At 38.1% G+C, this 22,764-nt stretch overlaps 1 protein-coding gene across 2 annotated transcripts in view; it reads left to right on the forward strand.

Moving 5' to 3' along the window:
• Nucleotides 1–22,764, forward strand: part of INO80 (INO80 complex subunit) — a 99,932-nt gene that overhangs the window by 39,831 nt on the left and 37,337 nt on the right. For both annotated transcript variants that reach the window (XM_027869915.1, XM_027869914.1), the window contains exons 18-25: nt 363–480; nt 1,061–1,146; nt 3,959–4,126; nt 4,480–4,613; nt 5,722–5,789; nt 6,758–6,851; nt 7,186–7,363; nt 19,806–19,946. In XM_027869915.1, the coding sequence (XP_027725716.1) occupies nt 363–480; nt 1,061–1,146; nt 3,959–4,126; nt 4,480–4,613; nt 5,722–5,789; nt 6,758–6,851; nt 7,186–7,363; nt 19,806–19,946 (987 nt within the window). The remainder of the gene's footprint in view (nt 1–362; nt 481–1,060; nt 1,147–3,958; nt 4,127–4,479; nt 4,614–5,721; nt 5,790–6,757; nt 6,852–7,185; nt 7,364–19,805; nt 19,947–22,764) is intronic.

A 22,764-nucleotide genomic window follows, 5' to 3' on the forward strand; every position in this document is an offset into this window, starting at 1 on the left:
ATTGTAACATGTGCCTGTCTTTTGGCAGTGTCTTCACCCTGTAGTTTTAAATGAAAGAAAGACACCAGGACACTTAAGAGATAACCTTTTTCTCAAAAGTAAATTGATCCCGTTCTACAATAAATCGGAAATGAGCAAAAGCTAATTTTTTTTTTAAACCTGGAAATGTGCTATAGTGCAGGTAACTCCATACAACTTGTGTTCAGAGAGGGAAACACACTTGGAAAGCCTGTGTTCTATAGTGAGATGAAGAATGCAACTATCTACATAGTGCCTATTGGCACTTAACAGATCTGGAGATGTTTGGTTAAAAAGCACCTGTCTCTTTGTTGATAGTCATTTTTCTTTTATTTAACTCCTAGCTTTGGGCTCTGCTCCATTTCATTATGCCAACATTATTTGATTCCCATGAAGAATTTAATGAGTGGTTTTCCAAGGACATTGAGAGCCATGCTGAGAATAAATCTGCCATTGATGAGAGTAAGTTATCACTGGGTCTTCTCATTTCTTCTTAATCAGCCAATATAAGGAACTTCATACTTGTGTTTTTTTCTCCTTTAAATTGAGTTGTTTTGAAGAATTGTTTTTATTCCAATATAATAGAAAAGAACCATAAGGGTTTTTTGGTTTGTTTTTCTCTATGTGTTGATTGTCATATGTTTTAAATAGGCAATATTAACGTCAAAGATGGTAGTTTTTTGAACAGTATAGTATATTTTCTTTTTTTCTTTGACAGCCCATTTGGAATATTCAACAAAGTAGAGAAGAGGTGATGTGTGTGTGTGTGTGTGTGTTTGCGCATTACTGAGACTTACAGAAAGCCTTTTTTTTTTTTCCGGAAGAGACCATTACAGAATATAGACACATCAGTAAGAAATTGTAGAAAATTTGAGTTCCTATTTGAGAAAATTTCATGTCTCTCTTTTACGGTGAATTCTTGGTCTGCAAGCGAGCAGTGTATGAATACTAGGTCAGGCAATGAATGGAGCATCCTTTTGTTTTTGGCTTTTTGTGTTAACTCAAAATTGTCTGCTATTGGTGGTATGACTTGTCATTTCAGATCAGTTGTCTCGGTTACACATGATCTTGAAGCCATTTATGTTGAGAAGAATCAAGAAGGATGTGGAAAATGAGTTGTCAGACAAGGTGAGGAGAGAACATTTTGGGGTACCCTTGTCCCTCTCCTTCCATAGCACTGTCCCTTTGTCCTGACCTTTATAGTTTGTTTTCATTTCCCAGCCAGCTCTCTCCCAGAGTTGTCTCTCTTTTCCTGGGTGAAGGGGGTTTGGAGGGGTAATTATCTTCAAATTCACTTTTTCCTCACTAACTTTTGCTTATTTATCTGCGTTCATTCTCTTCATATTTATCCTATACATACTTCAGTGAATATTCATTGTTTCCATATTAGAATGCAAGTTCCTTGAAAGTTGAGATTGTTTTATTTTTTTCATATACAGCACCTAGTACAACACCGTACTAGGAGAAAGCTAGGTAGCTCTGTGGATAGAGCACTGTGCCTGGAGTCAGGAAGGCCCAAGTTCAGATCCAGCCTCCAGACATTTGCTAGCTATGGGACTCTGGGCAAGTCAGTTAACCTCAGTCTGCTTGTTTCCTCAACTGTAAAATGGGAATGATAACAGCACCTGCACACACACACACACACACACACACACGGTTTGTTGTGAGTATTAAATGAGATAATATTTCTAAAGTGCTTAGCATAGTGTGTAGCACATAATGGGCACTGAATAAATGGTTATCGCTCCCTACCCCAAGCACAGTAGATGATTAATAAATGTTTGTTAATTGATGCTCTTGTTTGATGGTGACAGCAAGGGTCCTTTATTCCAAAGGAAAGGAATAGAAGTGACCATTTCCTTCCATTCCTCATTGATTGTGGCCATTTGTGTTATCTCACGACTGATAAACCACAGCATCCACAGGCAAATTAAGCTGAGTGAAGAAAATAGAAGTTAACTAGATAAAATCCACAAGTAAAATATCTCACACTAAATGGATTCTCATTACATCAGTGAACCTGTGGCTCTCTTTGTGCCAGATTGTTTGTCCCTCGTCCAGATCATCCTTAACCAAATACTGATGAATTTTGACAAAAAGAATATTTCAATAGAAGAAAGTAGTTTAGGTATTAGTGCTGTTAACTTAAAAAAAAACGTTTCTTTCTAGTATCCTAAATCACAAAGTTAGAATTTTAGTCTCTACATGTTGAATGTTTATTTCTTTATGGCATATTCTGGTTTAAGTATATGTGAAACTTTATTCTGCTATTGATCTTTTTTTAAATTAATTTATTTTAATTCATCAGTAATCACTTCCATAAGTTTTTGAGTTTTAAATTTTTCTCCCACTCCCTCCCCAAGATGGCATGCAATCTGATATAGGCTATACATATACATTCCTATTAAACACATTTTCACATTAGTGATGTTGTAAGTAAGAATTAGAATCAATAGGAGGAACCACCAGAAAGAGGAAACAACACAACAGAAGAAAAAAAAAACAAATAGTATGCTTCCATCTGCATTCAGACTCAAGTTTTTTCTCTGGATGTGGATAGTATTTTCCATCATGAGGCCTTTGGAGATCTTAGATCCTTGCATTGCTGAGAAGGGCTATCAATATCAATATTAGTCATCTCACAATGTGGCTATTATTATGTACAATGTTCTCATGGTTCTCACTTCACTCAGCATCAGACCATACAAGTCTTTCTAGGTTTTTCTGAAGTCAGCCTGTTCATCATTTCTTATAGCACAATAGTATTCCATCACATTCGTATACCACAACTTGCTCAACCATTCCCCAATTGATGGGCATCTTCTCAGGCATCTTCTCAGTTTCCAATTCTTTGCCACCACAAAAAGAGCTGCTATGAATATTTTTGTATGTGTGGGTCCTTTTCCCATTTGTATGATCTCTTTGGGATATAGCCCTAGAAGTGCTATTGCTGGGTCAAAGGGTATGCACATTTTTATAGCCCTTTGGGCATAGTTCCAAATTGCTCTCCAAAATGGTAGGATCATTTCACAACTCCACCAACAGTGCATTAGTATTCCAGTTTTCCCACATCTTCTCCAACATTTATCATTTTCCTGTTTTGTCATGTGGGCCAATCTGATAGGTGTGATGTCGTACCTCAGAGTTGTTTTGATTTGCATTTCTCTAATCAATTGTGATTTAGAGCATTTTTTCATATGACTATAGATGACTTTAGTTTCTTCATCTGAGAACTGCCTGTTCATATCCTTTGACCATTTATCAGTTGGGGAATGACCTGTATTCTTACAAATTTGACTTTATTCTCTATATATTTTAGAAATGAGGCCCTTATCAGAGACACTGATTGTAAAAATTCTTTCCCAGTTTTCTACTTTCCTTCTGGTCTTGGTTGCATTGGCTTTGTTTGTGCAAAAACTTTTCAATTTAATGTAATCAAAGTTATCCATTTTGCATTTCTTAATGTTCTCTATCTCCTATTTATTCATGGATTCTTCTGTTCTCCATAAATCAGATAGGTAAACTCTTTCTTGCTCTCCTAGTTTGCTTACAGTATCAGCCTTTATATCTAAATCATGAACCCATTTTGACTTTATTTTGGTATGTGGTGTGAGATTTTAGTCTGTGGCTACTTTCTGCCATACTCTTTTCCAGTTTTCCCAGCAGTTTTTGTCAAATAGTGAGTTCTTATCCCAGAAGCTGGGGTCTTTGGATTTATCAAACAGTAGATTACTATAGTAATTGACTACTGTGTTTTGCATACTTAATCTATTCCTTGCATACTTAATCTATTCCACTGATACACCGCTCTGTTTCTTAGCCAGTACCAAGCAGTTTTGATGATTGGTGCTTTATAATACAGTTTAAGATCTGGAATGGCGCTGTTGATCTTTTAAGAAGGAGGATATGTCTACATATTAATTTTCTTGCTGTTTTTCAGATTGAGATTTGGATGTATTGCCAACTGACCAGTAGACAGAAACTGCTATATCAGGCACTAAAGAACAAAATTTCCATTGAGGATCTGTTGCAGTCCTCAATGGGCTCCACCCAGCAAGCACAGAATACCACCAGTAGCCTCATGAATCTGGTTATGCAATTCAGGAAGGTAAGGCCTGCCTAGTACTTGGGCCAACCACCCCCAGAGCTCTACCAGCTAATTTCATGCCAAACCTCATAGTACTTTATTAACAGAGCTTTAAGATTTGTAAAACACTCTAAAGTCTTGTGAGGTACCTTTGGAGTTTGAGTAGCTCCCTAATTCTCGTGTAGATAGAAGACCTCATGTTCATGACAAATGTTTTGATCAAAGAAGAGAGAGTGGCAAAAAAAAATGGTGAATATAAATGGAACTCACTAAACATTGAAGTTTTCCTTTTCCTGTTTACCTGAATGGTTGTTTTCAGCATAATGTGGCAACTTCATTATTTGACTGTTTTTTTGACTGATTTCTTTTTTCAGGTGTGCAATCATCCAGAACTCTTTGAACGGCAAGAGACGTGGTCGCCATTTCATATCACTCTAAAGCCATACCAGATTTCCAAGTTTATTTACCGTCATGGACAGATCAGGGTCTTTAATCATTCACGGGACAGGTCAGCAAATACCAACCTCTTATTTAACTACCATTACAAAAGATGGATTCTGCTTTTCTAGGATTTGGAGTTTATGTCATAATTCTTTCAGATCAGGGTGTGCCTGTGAAACATGTATATATGTGTGCACAGAAAAACAGATGGTGAGCCACAAGTCCTTATGACCTATGCTGAACATTGTTTATGATTGGGGTGTGTGTGTGTGTGTGTGTGTGTGTGTGTGCGTGCGTGCATGCATGTCTCCTTGGCAAAATGCATTCTTGTCACTAGACAAGTAGCTCACTGTGTTCATGGAATAGCATTTATATTTTCCCCATGTTTTTTGCTGTCCTGTGACGACTGAGTTCCATTAAACAAATTTACTTTCTCTGGAGCATAGTAATGATAAAGTGGTAGGGTAATAGTATAAGTAATCATAGAACAGATGTAAACTACATTTTAGCATATGTTATCTACCATATATATTATGGAATACAGAAGAATCAAGTGGAAAGAAATTTTCAACTTATTCTTCCCTTACCCTTGATACATCATGGAGAATAATTTAGCTTCTTTCAAAAGAAATGCATTCCCTGTGAGGGGTTGAGGAAACACTTGCTACAGAAGAAAAGATAGGTATGTTGTTTACAAAAGCAATTAGTACTATCCTCATAATCAATTATCTGTTTTAGTTTACTGGAACCAATGTTCAGATATGTTGCTTGGATATAGTTTGCTTTTTCTAACCATGACAACACTTAACTATTAATTTATCTAAATTAATTGTGAATAATAGACCTAAGGTGCAGAGTTCCTTTTTAACACCGGATATAATACTTTCTGGTCTGGGAATACGTCCTTCCAAAATGTGGTACAGAAACAAGACAAAACATTTTTTTATCCTGGTGCCAAATACATTTTCTTTGCTGAATGCTTTATGTTCTTTGAACTTCATGTAATTTTTTCCTGCTTGATGGAATTAACAAGTTACTAAGCCCTAGGACATGGTAGCCCACATTCCTGGAAGTGAGAACAGAGCAGAACCTAAAAATATTCGATAGATGTAAGATAGAACCTAACTTGGCTAAAGTTGAGATTTCACCTTTCATTTTAAATTTTTGTTTTCTAGGTGGTTAAGAGTTCTTCTTTCACCATTTGCACCAGATTATATCCAGCAGTCTCTCTTCCACAGGAAGGGTAGGTATCTTGGTGTTAAATATGAAGGCATTTGAAGGGTTTTTCAGCATATCAGCTATTTTGTTTAGTAAGTTATAAAAAAGATGGACTTCTCTGTCGAGAAGGTTTTCTCAGCTCCCTTGGCCTGTGATTGCCTAGTTTGAGTAGCCTGCTATCATTTTTTTCTAGTATTCTTCAAAATAGTTAAGTGATCTTAATTGAAAAGGTTTGGGGTAAAAACATTCTGTCTAAGTAATTTCCTGATGTATCAGCATGACTTTGTTGTTGACTGCTTTAGTGTTCTGTCTTGTGTGAAGCCAAACAATTTCTCTTGGGAAAGATTAATTAGACTTTTATATTCATTGATTGAAATTTTCAAAAATTTTATCCCCTCTCTCTGTCATGAAATATAGCTAGTCTGAAATTTCATAACAGGAATGAAGTCTTACCAAATATAGTCCATGGTTTTTCTCCAAATCTGATTTCTGTAAAACCTGAAAGTGGTCTCCTCTTGCTTTTACCTTTCATTGTTGTTGTTCATTTGTTTTTTAGTTGTGTCTTTCTCTTTGTGACCCTGTTTGGGGTTTTCTTGGCAAAGATCCTGGAGTAGTTTGCCATTTCCTTCTTCAGCTCATTTTACATATGAGGAAACTGAGGCAAACAAGGTTAAGTACCTTGCTCAGGGGTTACACACTTAGTAAGTGTCTGAAGTTGGATTTGAACTCGAGTCTATCCTGAGTCCAGGCCCAGCACTCTATCCACTGCACCTCCTAGATGCCTGTGCTTTTTTTTTTTTTAAAGACCTCTTTGGGGGACAGCACCCTGTAGGTGAAAGACAATCAATGTTTGAACCATTATGGTAGGCAAAAATCCTCACTAGCATGTCCAAATAATTCCTGGGATCCAAATTTTAGCAAGACAGCTTGGTGCTCTTTACTCTACAATTTCAGCTTGCTGTTGGGATTAACATCCCCAATTTGTTACTTCAGGTGTTAATGAAGAAAGCTGTTTCTCTTTCCTTCGATTTATTGATGTGTCGCCCGCAGAGATGGCAAACCTTATGCTTCAGGGACTTTTGGCAAGGTAAGCAAAACTTACCTGTTTGATTAGTGACAAATGAATTGGAAGATTGGTTGGTAAAAAAGATGGTGTAATTATAATTCATGTGTAGAATTCATGCAAAAATAATATCTATCTACCCTTTATTATTTTCTTGGACCTCTCATCCTTGTTACTTCTTTAAAAAAATAACCAGCTGACATGGTATCAAATAGAAAATAATCAAGTGTGTTTTTAAATACTCGTCCTTCACAAGTGAGATGTGTTCATATGTTTGTATATGAGGTTCAGTCATTATGAAGCCTCAAAGCCTCTCCTTGGAACATTGAATAAGCACGTCTGCTGTGGTTTATTTCAGATGGTTAGCTCTTTTCCTGTCTCTGAAAGCCTCCTACAGGCTCCATCAGCTGCGTTCCTGGGGAGAGCCACAAGGGGAGAGCCAGCAGAATCCTCGACATCTGAGGAATAAGGATTTCCTCCTTGGGGTTGATTTCCCCCTCTCCTTTCCCAACCTTTCCAGCTGCACCTTGTTACAGGTAAGCCAAAGTTCTAACCTCTCCTCTGAGCTTTCCCTTGTCTCCAGTGAGGAGATCTTCAAAGCAGGGAATCAGACAAAGTTCTCTCTGGGCACTGGTGCATTGGTTGTATCTAGAGCCACTCATCAGCTTGGTCCAGTTTTATGGCAGGAAGACTTAGAGGATGTCTTCTTTTAAAAGGGAGGGATAGAGAAATGTGAGACAGGTGGTTATTGATGAGAGCAAAAAGAATACAAAGTCTGTGCCTAACCTTTTGAACTGCTGATATTACTGCAAAGACAGATAGGGGATACACTGGATGGAGCACTGTGCCTGGAATCAGGAAGACCTGAGTTCAAACCACTGCCTCAGACACTTCCTAGCTGTGAGACCATGAACAAGTCAATAAATTTCTTTCTGCCTCAATTTCCTCCGCACTAAAATGGGTATAATAGTACCTACTTTACAGGATTTGTGGTGAGGATCAAATGAGATAATATTTGTAAAACACTTTGCACACCTTAAATTACTATATAAATATAAATATTATTATCATTGTAGGTGAAACGTCCGGGCTTTCTCTAGTTACTATTCTGGGTAATTGTGCTTCCTCTTCCCTCTTGTTTCCAAAGTGACTCCTTTTTAGGATATTGTTTTTTAATTTCCATTATTCTGTTTTGTCCCCAAAACTGAACGTTTTCTTCAAATAAAACCTTTATGAGAGGTTTTTGACAAGATTGAGAAAACAAGTTTTTACCTCATTCTGGTAGCTTTTCATGCTTTGTCCACATTATGCTCACTTTTTTTCCTCCCCACTCTCCACTAGCTATTTTAGGGTCATGTGATTTTTGTTTTCATTTTCTGTTAATACAAAAGGAAGCATTAAACCCTTTTGTATGGATTTATTTAAGTAGGATAGGTGTGTAGGGAAATTGGTTCCCTTTTAGGATAATCATTCTTTTCCTTTGTTTCTTTATGTGACTTTGAGAGGAAAGACTGTTCTAGTTATACAAAACCAACAACTAGATAGGCAGAAAGCCTGGAACACCAGAAGAGGAAATAGTGAGGTCTAGTTTCATTAAACAGGACAACTGGCATCACCTGATGAAAATTAACTCATCATTATTACATTGGAATTACTTGATGACAAGACATATATTCATCTTACAAATTGTGTTATGTCAAGTCAGAATTTGTAGTTTTGTTTTGATGGATGTAATGTGACTCCAGATGTACCTGAATCAATCAGTACATTTTTATTAAAAACTTACTATATGTCAATATCTTGTGGTATTTACTGTGGAGGGTACAAAGAAGTATGACATACATCTCTGCCTTTTCTATGGTGCTTACAACCTTTTTGTGAATAATAACTAACAATTCAAGGCTTTGTGTGATAATCAGGTCAGCACAATGAGGGGCAGTGTGTGTGATAATGAGCTACATTTTAGTGTTCTGCAGTATTTTACATTCCTCTACCATTTTAAATTTGACCAGTGCTTTTCCATCATTTTTTGTTATTCCTGACAATATACAAAAAACAGTGAGTCAGACAAGATATCACCCCTATTTACAGACTGAAAAAAACCTGTGTCAAAGAGTATGAGTGAAGTTAGTTAAGCAAGGTAATGAATAGAAGGGCTCAAAAATATGAACTTATAACTTCCGAGTAGAGTTTTGTGAAACCGTTGATGAACGAATGAATCTACATAGTTGAATATTTGCTTTTCATTACCCATCAGGAATTTTTGTTGTTTCGAAACAAATGGAAGAAATGGTATTGTGGTTGAAGAAGATGATAAGTTTTAGATAGAGGCATCAGTAGATTTTTTCCGATCCTTAAAAACTGCATTGATAAAGTTCTGCCTCGGTATTTAACTTGATCCTTCTGACTTAAAGCTCTTCCCTAATCCAGGCTCTTGATCTTGGTGTCATCCTCAATCCTCCCTACCTCATACCCAACCCACACTTATGATCTGTTGTATTCTTATCATTTCTGCTTTCATAGCATCTCTTGAATCCATCCTACTTTCTACTCACATGATCACCTCTTACCTGGACTATTGCAGTAGCCTATTGGTGGGTCTAATTCCTCCAATCCATCCTTCACTCAGCTGCCAAAGTGATTTTCCCTAAGTGCATATCTGACTCAGTAAACTCCAGTGGCTCCCTGTTACCTCCAGGATCAAGTATAAATCCTCTGTTTGGCATTTAAGGCCTCTATCATGTGGTCCTTTCTTACTGCTGTGGTCTTCTTACACTATATTCCCCAGCATTTGATTTGTGATCCAGCTGTTGCTGTTCCTCACACCTGATACTTGATTTTCAGAATCTCTGCTTTTTCACAGTCCCATCCCTGGAATGCTCTTTTTCTACACCTCTGCCTCCTGAGTCCCCTGGCCTCCTTTAAGATTCAGCTCAAATAAGAGGCCTTTCCCAGCTCCACCTCCTCTGCCCCCACCTTCAGTGCCTGCACTCTGAGATGACCTTACATTTTGATCTTTATGAAAATAGTTATTTGTATGTCATCTCCCCCCCTTAAATGTAAACTTGAGGGCAGAAATCATGTTCTTGCTTTTATTTATACCCCTATTGTTTAGCGTGGTGCCTGGCATATAATAAATAAATGCTTATTATTGTTGTTTACTGACATTACAACAAAGCTTTACCAACCATGATAGAAATCCCCAACTCCTGATACCATTTTACAAAACCTGACTAAACTCTATAGATTTAAGTGTGAGTCAGAGAGATGTTTTGCTGCTTCTCACAGACTTTAGGAGCATAAAGTTTGTGTGAGGCCTTTAGGGTAAGAAGCAGGACAGGTATCCTCTTGTATTTAGCCTCCAAATACGATACATAATACATGCCTAGAACTTTTACCCGTGTACATATATAGGGCCATGATACCTGTGATCTTTTTTTTTCCAGCTTCTGATTTGGAAATGTGCCAAGGACCTACCCCACTTTATGAACCTATTGAATGTCTATATTTGAAGTAGCATGTCACATAACACATGAGCCTTCTGTGTGGCAGTTCAGTTTGATAGTGTGCCTTTCCATTCTGGTGGTACCATCTAGTTTAGGCCTTCTATGATGCTGAAAATCCTGCTGTCCCTTGAGGCAAGCAGAACTGAGAAATCTCAGGACTACTTCCAATATTACATGATAAGGTCCATGTTGTGTATTTAGGGAAGCCAAAGGGAGCATTTCTTTCCTATTTTCTATGTCTTGTGCTCAGAGTAACAGTTTTCTAACTGACCCTATTTCCATGTGAATAACTAAAAAGGCATGCAAGTTAATAAAGCTAAGATCAGTGTATTTTAATGAAAGTGTAACTGGGTTATTAGGGGAGATGTCTGTAAAACTTTTTGAATATTTAATGCCCCATTCCTCTTTGGAGAGAGAGGTTTGATGTATGCTTCATTTTGTCATGGTATTTCAGATAAGGAATATCATTAAGAAACTCATGAGTCTGATGCGTTTTGGTGCATGGTATTTGTCCCCACTTTCCTCTTACACCCAAATTTAACCAACCATGCTCATTTCTAGTCAGTTTACCACTTAAGGTAAGTCATTAAGACATGATAACACTTATTTCACGTATAATAAAAGTCATTTTGTAGTCAGAATAAAGTAAGTACACACTAAATGAAGACAGACAATTTCAGCAAAAAATAATAAATTCCACAATCTAGTTCCTCTTTAGGCCTCAGAATAAGCACTTGGACTTTCCTCTTCTTTCTGCTTAGAGAGATCCCTGTCTTTTGAGTCTCAGATTTCTTCTATTTCTCATGTGGCCTTCGTTGACTTCCTGAAAGTTCTCCTGATCCCTCACTTTTCCTGAACTAAAAGCTTTTTTTCACGTTCTTACTCTACCTCTAATTATGCATTGTCTCTTTTGGAGTCATGTACCTCATCTAGGAAGTCTTCCTAGATTAACTTCTCCTAATGCTAATGATACTTTTTCTTTTGACGTGTCCTCAGTTTTCACTATTTCATTTTATTTTATTTTATTGGTTTTTTGTTTTTTGTTTTGGCTAGGCAGTGGGGTTAAGTGACTTGCCCAGGGTCACACAGCTAGTAAGTGTTATGTGTCTGAGGCCGGATTTGAACTCAGGTCCTCCTGAATCCAGAGCCGGTGCTCTATCCACTTTGCCACCTAGCTGCCCCCAGTTTTCACTGTTTTAAAAGTGTATTTCTTTTGTATGTTTCTTTTATACTTAGAGATTTTTATGTATGTTAGATCCTCTTCCCCCCCACTACCCAAAATTGCATTGAAAAATTTGCACCTAAGCTCTTGTCTTGGGTTTCCTAGAGATTATAAGGGTTCTAAGTAAATATTGTAGACCTTTATTGAATGCAAGAGGTTCTTTGGAAGGATTTCTCATTTATCCTTTTAAAATGAGGTGGTCATCTGAAGAGCTCTTATGACTTCCGTTTGCCCCTGTTGGTTTCACCAGCATTGCTTGGTGTTGAGTTTTTCTGGCCTCTGTAGTTGGAATCAATAATGCTGAAGGGAAAGTGGAGTTGACTTCCAGAACATTCTGAGTGATGTCTCTGAGAGGGTAGGACTCCCATATTGATAGAAAATGCCAGAGAGTCTATAGGGAATACTGATATGACTCATAAATAACTTCTCAAACAATAAATTGTTTATGGATTTGTTAACACTTGTGTTCTATAACCTTGTTCTTTTTGTGACCCTAAAAAGCTCTGTGTTCTCAAGAATTTGTTATGCCCTATTTTATCTTGAGTTAATGCTTTGAGGAATGATTCATTCATTATTTAAGCTGAAATGGTATTAATGCTGGACCTTAGGAAAACATCTAGTTAAACTTGCACCCTTTTCAGTTTTTTGACAGCCTAATGGTGCATTCCCTGTTTAGGGCATCAGTGTTTGAACTCAGACAGCACTGTAAGGTTATGACAGATATTTAATTAATTGAATCAGAAATCTGCTGGTGTAATCTGCTCTAATTAAATTGTACGGAAAATTGATAATGAAATCTAAAAATTTATTCAACTGGAGCTCTCATTACCATTTACTCTCATTTCCCCTTCTTTTTCTCCCAGTTGTTTTAACTTGTTATGTTCTCAGTTGTCGTCATTTAATATATTCCTTGATTTATTTACTCTTGTAGTTATTAGTTGTTTAGTCATTTTTCAGTTGTGTCCATCTCTTCGTGACTTCTTGGGGTTTTCTTGGCAGAGACACTGTAGTGGTTTGCCATTTCCTTCTCCAGCTCATTTTACAGATGAGGAAACTGAGGCAAGCAGGGTTTAAGTGACTACCTAGGATCACACAGCTAGTAAGTGCCTGAGGTCAGGTTTGAAATCAGGAAGAAGAATTTTGCTGACTCCAGGCCTGGCACTCTCCATTTTGCCACCTAGTTACAAGTGCCAGAGCCTTTATAGCAATTCCTTTGGAGGTTTTTTTTTGTGTTGTCATCACCACCTACAAACATATCTTGAGTGAATACTCCATATATGTAACACTGTACTAAGTGCTCTATAGTACACATTTTAGGGAGATAATACCTATAGTGTTTCAAAACAGATTGTAGTTCACAGGATTTCAGGGAGAGCTGGAAGAGATCTCAGGAGACATCTAGTCCAATCCTCTCATTCTACAGATGAGATTATTGATGTTCATAGAGGGGAAGTGATGCTCTTGCCCAAGGTCCTGCAGGTGGTGTGTAAAAAGACCAGAATTTGAACTTAGGTCCTTTGCTCTCTTTTTGACTAAGCCAAGTGATTTTTACGTTATCTGTTCTTGGGCCTGAATGGGTTTGGGTTCAAATCCAACCTCAGACACTAGCTGTGACTACGATCCTGGACAAGTCACTTAACATCTGTCTGCCTCAGCATCTTCAACTTCAAAATGAGGATAATATAATGATGGTACCTATTTGCCAAGGTTGTCCTGAGTATCAGGTGAGTTATTTGTAAAGCATTTAGCATAGTGCCTGGTACGTTTCCTTCTTTCCTGTCTGCCCTTTTCTCTCTTTCCTCTCCCATAGTTAAATGGATGAGTAATTTGGGATTCTTTTTGAATATATAACTAAGTCCTTAGAATCCAAGAATGGATTATGGTTCAGTTCAAGCCAGATTGTAAGGGGTTAAGTGATTGAGAGGACAGAAATTGGCAGTGTATCGAATACTCATCAATTAGAAAAGCTCAGACTTAGGGAGGGAGTGTATTTGGAAGAGTAATTGCTTTAGTGGGTAAAAAGCAAAATCACATGGGTTTATAGCCAAATGCAATCTTAGAGATAATAAAGTGCAAGTCCTTCATTTTATGGATGAGAAAACTAAAGCCCCCAAATTAAATGACTTTGGATCACACATGACTCCAGTTCCCACAGCCACCATACCCTGGGGGCACATTACAGTGCATAGCAACATAATTTTATACCAGCACCAGAGAATTCAGGGATTTCTTTACGTCCATATTGTCTTTGTACTTGCCTTCTTTACACATTGGGAGGTTTTAGAAAAGCAGTGTTAATTAAGTGGATGGCTCATAGGTTTTATAAAGACAGATTAAAAGTTGGAGTTTTTAACTTTGAAATGGAAAGACAGTGGAATGATTAGACTCTCTTCAGATACATAAATGAGTGTTATGTAAGGTTATTGACCAATTGTTCTTGATTCTTGTGGAAGAGAAAATGGGTTTAACATGTTACAAAGTTTGGTTTGAAATAAGGAATCATATGCAATTGATATAATTAAAGAATGAGATGAAGCTCTATTGCAAGAGGGATTCATTACAGATGATCAAATTCTCCAATTGTTCCTCTTCAAAGTTAAGAGTGTCCTGATTTCGTTAAGCCCCAGAATATTACAGATGTTTTTGCAGATATCCCTTGAAATCATCACAGGAAAACTCAAAGGGGTGAGAGAATGCTTGTTTCTCAAACTGTGATGTGCATTTGGAAGTCTGTTAAATTAGTCCATCAGTGCATTTATAGTACCTGGACAGGTACTATCAATGGACAGTGGGGTCAAGTATAGCATTGAGTAGGCTAAGCTGATTGTATTTGAACTGTCTGCTCCCAATGGGCTCTCTGACACAATGCCCCTCCTTTTATTTTTTTTATTAACATTTAATTGTGAACTCTTTTTGATGTGCAAAATAACAATCTTCTCTAATGTATGGGATGCTAACGTCATTGCTTCACTGTTTTGAAGCTGTTCCTGTGGCCGAACTTTTTGATGAGTAAAAAACATTAGTAACTTTTTGGCTGGCAATCAGAGATGTGCTTAATGCCCTAGAAATGGTTTTGGTTTTGTTTTTTTTTTTGTAATGTTTTCCCCCAATTATATGTAAAAACAATTTTTAACCTTCATGTTTTACAATTTTGAATTCCAAATTCTTTTCTACCATCCTCCCCCCTCCCCCCACCTTCGAGAAGGCAAGCAGTTTAATAGTGGTTATACCTGTGTGGTCATACAAAACATTTCCATATTAGTCATGTTGTGAAAGAAAACAGACCAAAAGTGTACTTCAGTCTGCACTCGGATTCCATTAGTTCTTTCTCTGAAAGTAGGTAGATAGTATTTTTCATCATAGGTCTTTCAGAGTTGTCTTGGATCTTTGTATTACTGAGAATAGCTAAGTCATTCACAGTTGCTCATTGTACAGTATTGCTGTTACTGTGTACAGTGTTCTCCTGATTCTGCTCACTTTACTCTTCATCAGTTTGTTTAAGTTTGTCCCGGTTTTTCTGAAAGCATTCTGCTCATCATTTATTATAGCACAATAGCATTCCATCACAATCATATACAGCCATTCTTCAGTTGATGGGAATCCCTGTAATTTCCAATTCTCTGCCACCACTAAAAGATCTGCTATAAATATTTTTGTATATATGGGTCCTTTTCTTTCTTTTTTTCTTAATCTCTTTGAGATAAAGACTTTGTAGTGGTATTGCTAGGTCAAATGGTATGCACAGATTTATAACCCTTTCATCATAGTACAAATTGCTCTCCAGAGTGGTTGAATTAGTTCACAACTCCACCAACAGTGTATTAGTGTCCCAATTTTCTGACACCCCCTACAACATTTACTGTTTTCCTTTTCTGTCATATTCACCAAGCTGGTAGATGTGAGGTGGTACCTCAGAGTTACTTTAGTTTGCATTTCTGTAATCAGTAATGATTTAGGGCATTTTTTCATGTGATTATAGGTAGCTTTGATTTCTTCATTTTAAAACTGCCTTGTTATGTCCTTTGACCATTTATCAATTGGAGAATGACTTGTATTCTTAGAAATTTGATTCAGTTCTCTATATATTTTAGAAATGAGGCCTTTATCAGAAACACTTGCTGTAAATTGGTAACACAAATTTGAATCCTGGCTCTTTAATTTATTACCTTTGTACCCTTGATCAAGACATTTTACCTCTGAACCTTAGTGTCCTCTTTAGTATAAAATGAGTGCATTTTCCTAAAGAGGTCTTCTCTAGTTAAATCTTTGATTTAATCAACAAACATTTGCAGAAATCAACAAATTGATATGCAGATCAACAAATATTTAATAAGTACCTACTTAATAAAGTAGAGCACGGGACTTAGCACTGGAGGAGATCCAAAATTAAGATATGACATTGTTTGGGGGCAGCTAGGTGGCGCAGTGGATAGAGCACTGGCCCTGGAGTCAGGAGGACCTGAGTTCAAATCTGGCCTTAGACACAACACTCGCTAGCTGTGTGACTCTGGACAAGTTACTTAACCTCAATTGCCTCACCTAAAAAAAAAAAAAAAGATATGATAGTTTCCTTACTTTTGTGGAGTTTATGATCTATTTCTTCAGAAGAATGTAATAATTCATGATATTCATCCTTATAGAGCCAGTATGATGCAGTGGATACAGACCTGAGTTCAAGTTCTACTTCTGATAGGTATTAACTTTGTGACCCTGGACAAGTCACTTAAATTCTTTATACCCCTAGGCAATTCTTAAGATTATAAGTTGCAGAGCAGTTGTTTGCCTACAGTTGAGCCAATTTCCTCATCATGAGTTTCTATACCAGTAAAATCACTGTATCCAAGATACCCTTAGTTGGAACTCTGCTAAATGGGCTATAAAATTGTGCATACTCTGTGACCCAGCAATACCACTACAAGTTCTGTATCCCAAAGAGATCAAAGAAAAATGAAAAAAGGAACTATATGTACAAAAATATTTATAGTAGCTCTTTTTGTAGTGGCAAAGAATTGGAAATTGAGGGGATGCCCATCAATTGGGGAATAGGTGAACGACTTAATTTGTGGTCCAAACCTGAACTGTAGTTTGAAATTATAAACTATTATTCCTTATTTTGGGTATTTGTCTTGTACCACAGATCTGATTCTAACATTCGTCCCATCCTCATTCCCTCCTCAGTGAAAGACGAAACCTCTTTCTCTTTCTGGATTCCTGTGAAAGTACACAAACCTTTTCTGTACTGGAACAGGAAGAGACTTAATCTGGTTCAACCTTCTTTGCCTTTTGGCTCTGTTCTCTACTTTCTGAACAGGGATACATTTACCACAGAAGGATTAGACTTAGGAACTTTTAGCTGGGAATCCTTTGCAGACAAGCCCTAACTTTATGAATGGGAAGACATCAGGTAGACGTTTTGGGAAATAAGTACCCAGTAGGTACCAACTACCTCTACCTCTGCCATGTGGGTGTTCTTATTGAAACACAAATGGCATCCTCATGTGTCAGTTGACTTTTGCTAACTTTTCTCTAATTCCAGAAATTTTATTATTAGTGGAAATTATACAAAAGGAGCATAGTTTTATTCTGTGGTAGTAGAAAGTAGAGCAGACTTTTTTACATTCCTAAAGTGTATTTATTAAATTTGGAGATTGTTTATAGGGGGTGTATGTAAGCAATTACCAAAATTTATTTTCAGAATCATTATTTAGAAGGGTAAAATGAAGAGTATGGGGGAGCTAGGTGGCACAGCAGATAGAGTACTGGGCCTGGAATCAGGAACACTCTTCCTCCTGAGTGCAAATCCTGCCTCAGACACTTATTAGCTGTGTCACCATGGACAGGTCACTTAACCCAGTTTGCCTTAGTTTCCTCATCTGTAAAATGAGCTGGAGAAGGAAATGGCAAACCACTCCAGTATCTTTGCCAAGAAAACTCTGAGAGAGGTCACGAAAAACATGACTGAAAAATGACTAAACAACAACAAAACTAACCAATTAACAAAATTTTTGAGAGCATCTAGTCCAAGAACCAAGAGAAAAGGAAAAACCATAAAATAGGGGGGGAAACCTACATGTTCAGACAGCTGGGTAGCAGGAAGAGCCACTTCCCCCAGGGGGACCCTAGTTTCCACCTTGTTTAGGGCTCCTTGAGTAACTATTGCAATGTTTGAATAAGATGGAAGTCAGCCACTCTATTTTTCTGGATAAGAGGCAGGACCACCAGACCTTGCCACTTGCACTACGTCTTCCTCTTCCCAGAGCTGTCACTAAAGTAGCCAGGGACCTCTGGGCCCTACTACTCACCCTACCATCACATCCTCTGTAGTTGGGTCTTTCTCTCTGCTCTACAACTAAGCTTCCTTTTATCTGTTCTCTCTCCAATTATAGTAGAGATGGTATATCTTTGTCTGGTGTTTGGTCTGTACTAAGCACATAATAAGTGCTTTTTCATACATTCATTGAAACAAATGTCTATCCTGACTATTTCCCCATACATTGTACATAATCTGGTTCTTCTCAGAGAAACAAAGTTAGAGCTGTTTAGTGAGGTACTCATCCTCTTTTCTGGCACCTTACACTTTTAGTTTTGTCCTCTTGTAGCAGATAAAATGTATGTGTTTCCCCCCTCACCTCTCCCCCCTTCTTTTCCTCTGTACCCTCATCTGGAGTAACAGGAGTGTAATTTTCTATCAGCAGTACAGATGCTCAAGTCCTGACATTTCCCTTTGCTGCCCTTGGTAAGTGATCTCAGGTCACACAGTTCCTAGACTTTATTCTGTAACCGTATCTGGGTACCCCTCCTGTGGATGTGAATCTGGGCTGCCGGGAAGCTGTTTTTCCACTGTATCTGTTATACCTTGCCCCAACCCTGCAGTGAATATTTAATTTGAATTCCGTGTGACAGGGTTCAAGGAGGGACAGTTCTCATATGACAGAGTTGGAGTTGATACACGAGTCAGGAAACAAAGACCTAGATTTCAGGGACTATTTAATAAGCATTTACAGTTATTTTGGTTCTTAGGGTCTTTTAAGTTATTTTCTTAAGAGTGAGTGCCTTTCCATGAAGGCAGAATCCCTCACTCTGTTGTATGTTTTTTATTGTTTCCTGCTCAGTCTCACCGTTGAGAACTTGGGGGAGAAATACACATTAACCCAAAAGGTTTTGTTTTTTTGGATTTTTTTTTTTTTTACAACTTTAATCCCCTTTAGTATTAATTGCCTCACCCTCCTCATGACCACCCTTCTTCTCTCTCTCTGTCTCTCTCTCTCTTCCTCCCTCCCTCCTGTCCCACAATAGGATGTTGAAACATCAGGAGAATGGGAAGGGATAATAGGATAATAGCTGCAAGAGACAGATTTATAACTGAATCATATCACCCATGGTATTACTCTCTGATTCTTTCTCTTCCTAATACGTTGTTGATTGAAGCAGACCATAGTTGCTAGGTTTTGAGCAAAAGTGATGAGTGTGCTTTGCCTGCCCAGGGTTTTTGAGTGAACTTGTCAATAGGATGTATGGTTGTCAATTTCTGATGTCTAGCTTGAAAGAGTAATCTTACCATGTGGTGCCAAGGACTGAGAAAGATTCTTAAAAACCAGTGTTAAGAGGAAAGTAACTGGAGGTTTACTAAGTGAACTATTCTGAGGTGAGCAGAATATCTAGAAAACTTGTGCCACATCCCACACTGTGCCTTTTGACCCAAGGATTCATAAAAATCTAGAGTCAGAGAATTTTGAATTTCACATTTGGAACTGATTTCCTAAGAGACCACAGTCTTTACATGTTTCTCATTAGAGGAGTGAACTCTACCAATTGAAGATTAAAGCTCTAAGTCCAAAAATGTTGGGACAGATTTTCTCTGTAGTACCATACTTTGTGTGGTGCATGCCATTACCACATAGAAGGGTTTCCTAATAGTATCCCTAATTCTAGATTCAAACAACAAAAAAAAAGAGAAGAACTATCAAATAGATTTTTTGCCTAGTTTCTCACTAGGGACTACAGGATTGGGGAGAAATAAGCCAATGGAAATTTGTATGCTTCTACAACCCCAAGATGTCACAGAAGAGTTTCTGTGCTGTATTTTGACATCTATATATTTCTAAACGAGGATGAGTGGAAGAGGTCTCCATCAAAAAGAACAATAAACTGGGTGCCAGCATTTAAAAGGTGAAGGAGAGGATTTTATAATGAAGCAACTTGAAATATTCTGACTTTAGTGGCATTAACTTTTCACTTTTTATTTTTTAGTCTCTAGTGTTCAGCAGCCACTGTAAAGCAGTGAGTGGTTATTCAGACCAAGTCATCTACCAACGAAGATCTGCTACCTCCTTGATTCGATGCTGCCAGGTCACTGAGCTGCCATCTTTTTTATGTGTGGCCAGCCCAAGAGTAAGTGCTATAGAGGGAAGAGACAAAATAGATGGTACTAAGAGAGTGGGATCTGCTTCCTCCACATAACTTTAAATTATACAGTTTTGAGAAATTTGTAGATTTTTAATATTTAAAAAGAAGTTTCTAGCTTCTGGGTCTAATTTCCAAAACAGAGCTTTCCCATTTTTAATTCTGTCAGTATGGTGAAAGTGTGATGTAGACAGAGGTGCCTGCCCTTCTTCTGACCAAGTCTTTGCTTTACATCTCCTTTCCTTCACCCTAGGGTTCTAAACTACAATGGGAACCAGCCATCTGTCAGGTGGATTATCACCCAACAGCAGGGCCAGGGGCAGGGGGATATTTGAAGAGGAGAGGGAGCCGTTTGTCACCTGCATTGAGGTTTTTGAGGGTTTTTAGAGGGAGGGATCTGGCTAAGTGGGGGAGATTTGATCTGGCCTTATCGCCTCCACTCCGTCTCCAAACAACAAAAGGAAACACAACACTCCAGCATCAAGAAACTTCTCAGCCTGGTGAGTCCTACCTCCCCAGAGCTAGGAGGTGGTCAGACAAGGGTGCTCAATTTGAGCAAAGACTGTCACATCACTGCCCTTATTTCCCTGCTCTCCTGATCTACCCTAGGTTGATAGTGGTTAGGTTCTATTATGGTTTCCACTTTGGCCAGCTGTTCTGATCCTGTCTTAATACCCTGTTTATCAAAAGGGGGTGTTTCAGTGACTGCTGACAGTATCACTCCTGAAGCTGTCCTCCACAGTTAAAATCATTTACTTTCCTTTTGCCCCTCCCCCACCTCCACCCCTCTGTTGTTCTCTTGTTCAGAATTTATACAAAGACCCCCTATTTGTATTCAAATTCACTAACCAAATAGTATCCTACAAAGTTTTACTATTAATCCAAACATTATACTATTGTATTCCTCAGCAAAACATTAGAAAAATAACTACATATAGAATCCCCACCAGTTAGGAGGTCTATTGTACCAGCCTCTCAAATAGGTAAGATATATACATACACCTTACTGAGTTAACAAAGAGAATATTTTACATCCTGTGAAGAAGAATGTGGAAAATGGAAATGAGACCTGACTTCTGAGTCTCTAGCAAAGACTAAGGGTTTTATCTGCTAGGGGCATTTGCCTTTCTTTATTCTTAGTAGGCATCTGACAAAATAGATTATTTTCTCTCATTCTGATCTCTCCCTTAGTGTTCTCACTCTTTGGCATATAGTAATGGAAGAGCCTGATTTGGCCCCAGTGACAGATTAGGATTTGTTTCAACTTATGTCCTACCTTCAGTGTATCCTGAAAGTTAACATTCATTTCCCATCTTCATGTTGAAAGGGGAAGAATTATATGTAGTCCTTTCGATTTTTACTTAGACCATGCTCTGTGAAAATGGTTCTTTTGCCAGCAAGTATAGATTGATTTTTGGTTGAAATTGTTTAACCAGAAAAAAATTTAGATTGTGGATGTATAATTTTATTTGACCCTTTTGACAAAGCATTCTGAAGCTCAAATGCTTGAGTTCACAAGCCAAAGAAAAGGCAATGGAAAACTTAGGAGACTGAGGCTTTTAAATAAGCCAACTCTCTGGCCTCTTGATTACCTGGTTCAGTAAACTTCCACTCTCTTTGTTTGTTGCAGATATAAGTTTGGAAACACAGTAAGGAGAAGGTTCAGATTTAGGAGAGCCTTCAAGGCAAATTTACTTCCCTTTGTTTTTATAGTTCCAATAAAAAATGAAGAGCCTGGACTACAGTTGTGTTTACAAAGATGAAAGGTCCTCGTTTGTTACCTCAAAGACCTCCAGAAGTCTCTTGCAGCCACCTGCTCTCAAGGAGCACCCTCTTCCCCCCTCCTTTTAATACATAAACACATGTACACCCCAAGTATACGCGTGTCTTGGCTTCAGAGAAACTAGGAATAAGGACATCTGCTTCCAATTAACCTAAACTGCCATGCCTGGTGTCTGCTGTTTGCTTAAAGGGCAATAAACCTCCAGCGCTCATGGTAAAATAATAAGTCATAAATGGACAGTGGTAGGCAGGGAGGAGAAGAAAGTTCTTACATTTAGCTGAGCCCTCCTCACTCTCCCCCTGTAATCTAATCTGTGTTTATAATGTTGTCTCATGCAGCATGGACGGTTAAATCTGTAAACATGGGTAATTATACTGTGGTATCTGGGGGTGGAAGAGTTGTAAATAACCCTGTTCACATTTGGGACCAGACGTCTTCTTGAAGAACTCTTCTTGGCCAGGCTTCTAGCTATAAGTATGGGTTTCTGAGAAATAGAGGAGTATGGGCCGCCTTCATCCTGAATCAGTTTGCCAACCTATTCATGATAGGAAGGAAAACATTTATTTCTTTTGCTGTCTTCTCAACTCTTTTGTGGAATTGAGCAAATTAAACCTCCTAGCCTTCGCATTGAAGCTGGGGAATTAGTTCAAAAAGAACAATTCTCACTAAACATGACGGTGGAAAATGCTTTCTGAAGCCCTTTTCATTGAGGAAACAAGTTGGCAATCAGTCCTCCAGGGTTAACAAAGGAACTGAGGCATCACTTTACCAAACTTGGATCTTTCACGCTTCCCAGAGAGATAGTGCAAGAAGATGCCCATCTTTTAGACTACACGCACTAAACGCTTGAGGGAATGTCCCATGATGGGTTCTCCAATTTGGGAGTTTAATGAAGCAAGAGACAAGGCTAGATCATATATGGCTAAGAGGGGTGTGTATATCCACTTAGGGAGTAAGTAGCTTGATACTTCATGCTTCGGCTCCCCCAGCTTCTGAGCAGTCTAGAAGGCAGTTTGGCATTAA

The sequence above is a fragment of the Vombatus ursinus genome, unplaced genomic scaffold (genome assembly GCF_900497805.2).
Source record: "Vombatus ursinus unplaced genomic scaffold, bare-nosed wombat genome assembly UNPS02014794.1, whole genome shotgun sequence".
In the NCBI taxonomy this organism is placed as follows: Eukaryota; Metazoa; Chordata; class Mammalia; order Diprotodontia; family Vombatidae; genus Vombatus; species Vombatus ursinus.